This window comes from Lactuca virosa, chromosome 5, assembly GCF_052849685.1.
Source record: "Lactuca virosa cultivar CGN04683 chromosome 5, Lactuca_virosa_CGN04683_v6, whole genome shotgun sequence".
Taxonomy (NCBI): Eukaryota; Viridiplantae; Streptophyta; class Magnoliopsida; order Asterales; family Asteraceae; genus Lactuca; species Lactuca virosa.
The window spans coordinates 361635729-361639247 of record NC_136430.1 but is presented as its reverse complement, the minus strand read 5'-3'; the positions used below and the strand labels follow the sequence as shown (position 1 = coordinate 361639247).

The 3519-nt window shown below is 35.9% G+C and overlaps 1 protein-coding gene across 1 annotated transcript; it reads left to right on the top strand.

The window, feature by feature from the left end:
• Window positions 1–2525: 2525 nt before the first annotated feature.
• On the top strand, window positions 2526–3071 carry LOC145113531 (uncharacterized). Its single transcript, XM_079049603.1, has one exon. The coding sequence runs from the start codon at window positions 2526–2528 to the stop codon at window positions 3069–3071; it is 546 nt and encodes a 181-aa protein (XP_078905729.1).
• Window positions 3072–3519: the final 448 nt, after the last annotated feature.

Here is a 3519-nt window from a genome sequence, read left to right as displayed (position 1 = left end):
CTCTTCTTATAATACGTAGGTACTCACCCGCAAGGACAAAATCACACCACCGTTCTTCAATTGATAGTAACATTATTAATCCTTTTCAATCTTGTATTTTATACAGAATATTGACAAAATAGAGAATGTAAACTTCCCGGTTGTAGTCATACATGTAAGTCACATTTCTATTTTGTTGTAATGTTGATTACATTGAATACAATTTTAATAGAAAGTTTAACTTTTTTCATCTAAAAAGTATGTGAAAAGAGTTTTTAAAAATTTGTTACAACAGAAACCGACATTAGTTCTTTAAGGAAAAAAAGTCAAATAAGCTATTTTCTGTATAAGTTATGAAAAACAATAACAAATGATAACAAAAAAAAAACATACTTCTGTTGTATGGTATCTCCTTCTAACAAAAAAAAAAACAAAAACAAAACTGCGATTATTTATTTATGAGCAAAAAGGACAATTATGTCATTTTCTTTATAATTTATGAAAAAACAAAAACAAATGATTAAAAAAATGAAAGTATAGATTCTTTTTTTCATTTATAAATGATAAAAACAATGTATAGATACTTAAAAAATAAAAAACTTAAGCTTTCTGTTATAAAACTCTTTGATAGAAATGGTCACTATGACATTTTTTTACACAAATGGTCCTATTGGTGAAACATTTTCAAAAAGGTCCACGTGGCATGAACAACATGACATAAATTATCATTTGTCAATTTTTACATAAATTACAAATGCAACATGATATTTGATGTTATGTAAAAAAACTGACATTATTTGTTTAAGGAAAAAATGACAGAGATGCTTTTTTCTTTATAACTGAACAACAGAAGTATGGTATTTCCTTCTTAACGAAACATATAACATACAGAACGAAAGTAGGATGGTATATGAAACTCAATTCCTCAAAATAAGTAAGAGATTGAGAAGAAGAATCGTAATAGAAGGAGAAGAAAAAAAAATAAAGTAAATAATTTTTTATGGATCAAAAAACACAAATCACTAAGAATTTTTTTTGTAGTCTAAACAGATGAATATGCACCTTCGGTAGTTTGGGGATGTGGATTATAATCAATTGTAATTTCAATATATAACCTTGTTAATATGCATCTAGAACTCCAAATTCTTTTAATATAAAAAAAAAACTTTATAATCAAAAGATTAGTTTGAGAATTTACCGGTTATTATCAATGAATTGATGTGAGGCCACTTGCCCACTTGCACAAAAAAAAAAAGAACTGAGAATAAACGTAAATCAAGAAGAATTTGGTTTTATAACATGAAATGATATATTCTTTATAATCAAAGAATTTACTCTTTATAATCATAAAATTGGATTGAAGACACATTCAGATTTTTTTTCTTTAGAATTGACGTAATATGGATTTGATTTTTTTAATGCAAATATCATGCAAAGTGATGATCATGAATGAAGAAATTGTTGTTAATAATATTTCTTTAATTTTTTTTTTTGAAAACGACAAATATATTAAATGGAACCCACAACTAGCAAGAAGCATGTTAGGGACCAAGCAAAATAAAACATATGTTACAAGAAAATTATAGAGAAGTGAAAGGAGAGGACATCCACTCATTCCATTTACATTTGCCTCCATTACTCCTACATTTAAGCAACCATAGATTTAATATATTTTGTCCCGATAGTAGGATTCATGAACACCTGCTTTAAAATCCAATCATTCCTATATCTTCATAAATACCAAACTAGCCTGTAACAGATGGCTGTGGAATGTTTTTTCATCTTAGGACCACTCGCTCAGCCAGGAGTTAAGGCTATCCATAGTGGGGGTAGAAGAAGACGCGTGATGCTGACATGGACAGTCAAGTCACGCATGAACACCGTCCCGGTGTCAGGTGGCTTGGCTATGGAGTGGTCATGGAGACGGATGAAGACGATGCATTTGATTGGTTATGAATCTGGTCCCTCACATTTTCTCTCTTTTTCTCCTTCTTTTTGCCCCTTCACTACCAACCTACCGATGAACACCATTTCCACAACCTAAAGGGTTGGTTGTGGAATGGTAAAATACCTACATGGTGCTGAGTTGGCGGCGCTTTTTCGGTCGCATGATCACATAGGATGTAGTTATGCTCAAAACCCATCAGTCCTCCCCTCCAATGCAGACCCCACAACGTGTTGAATCTATGATGATACCTCGCTCGTGTAGAGCTTCCCCTCCAATAATATTTCTTTAAAACAAATAGTTTCCCATAAGTGGGTATTAAATAAGAAAAAAAAGAGGGAATTCAATAAGGTTGGACGGTACGGGCTTGGCAAGAATCTCGACGAGTTTGGCACACACCGGGCCGACCCCTCGGCTTGCCCAGCTCGGCTCGGTATCTCGGTGAGTAAATGTCGAGTTTGACTATGTTGAGTGGACCAATGGGGTGGTTGGCACCGGCTACTTCCATTTTTTTTCTTAAAAAAAACTCCTATAAATACTACAACCCTTAACCATTTTAACCCATCAAAATCAATTTACAACTCATATACATTCTCTCAAAATGTCGTCTTCATCATCTTCATCGGGCATATTTGATGCATTGCTTGAAACAACCATAGAGGTCGTTCAGGAGGCAGAACAAATGATCAATCAACTACAACAAGAAAATGTGGAGAATGCACTATGGAGGAAGAGAAGATACATACAAAGATTTCGTGAGGCGGCTAATGAACGACTCATGCAAGATTACTTTGTGGATGACACAACGTTTAAAGGATATCTGCGATATCTGCACAAACCTACTTGTAGCGACATTCAACAATCGTATGCTCATCACTCAAATGTGCACGACTTTCCTGGAATGTTAGGAAGCCTAGATTGCATCCACTGGGCATGGGGTTGTTGTCCGAATCCCCATAAAGGGCAATACACCTGTGGCGATCATGGTTATCCAAACGTTATACTTGAAGCGATGGCCTCACAGGATATGTGGATATGGCATGCAGTCTTTGGCTCAGCTGGCTCCCCCAATGACATTAATGTTCTTAACATGTCTCTAATACTTGACGACATTTATAACGGGACTGCACCCAACTCATCCTTTTAAGTAGATGGAACATCGTACAGAAAGGGGTATTATCTTATGGATGGGATCTATCCGGAGCGTGCTTGTTTTGTGAAGTCATTGTCTTGTCCAAACGATCGTAAAAGGTTGAAGTTTAAGATAGCTCAATAGAGGGGAGAACTGATGTTGAACGAGCATTTGGAGCTTTGAAAAAATGTTGGCATATTCCTCCTTCAACTATGATAGCCGAAGCTACGAAGGAGGAACACCGGAAGAGTGAGCGTATCGTGGGCCAGATTTCCTCCTTCAACTATGATAGTCGCAGGCTGTTGACACTTCATCGCAGAGTGTGGGTTCCGTGCGCAGGCGGTGTGCGCCAGATCCTGATGGAGGAGGCGCACAAGTCCAAATTTTCCATCCATCTTGAGGCGATGAAGATGTATAGAGATCTTCGCCCTGATTACTGGTGGCCCTGCATGAAACGGGATGT

What these genes read in the sequence shown, in the direction of transcription:
- LOC145113531 (XM_079049603.1), top strand. Translation starts at nt 2,526, where the DNA reads ATGTCGTCTTCATCATCTTCATCGGGCATATTTGATGCATTGCTTGAA.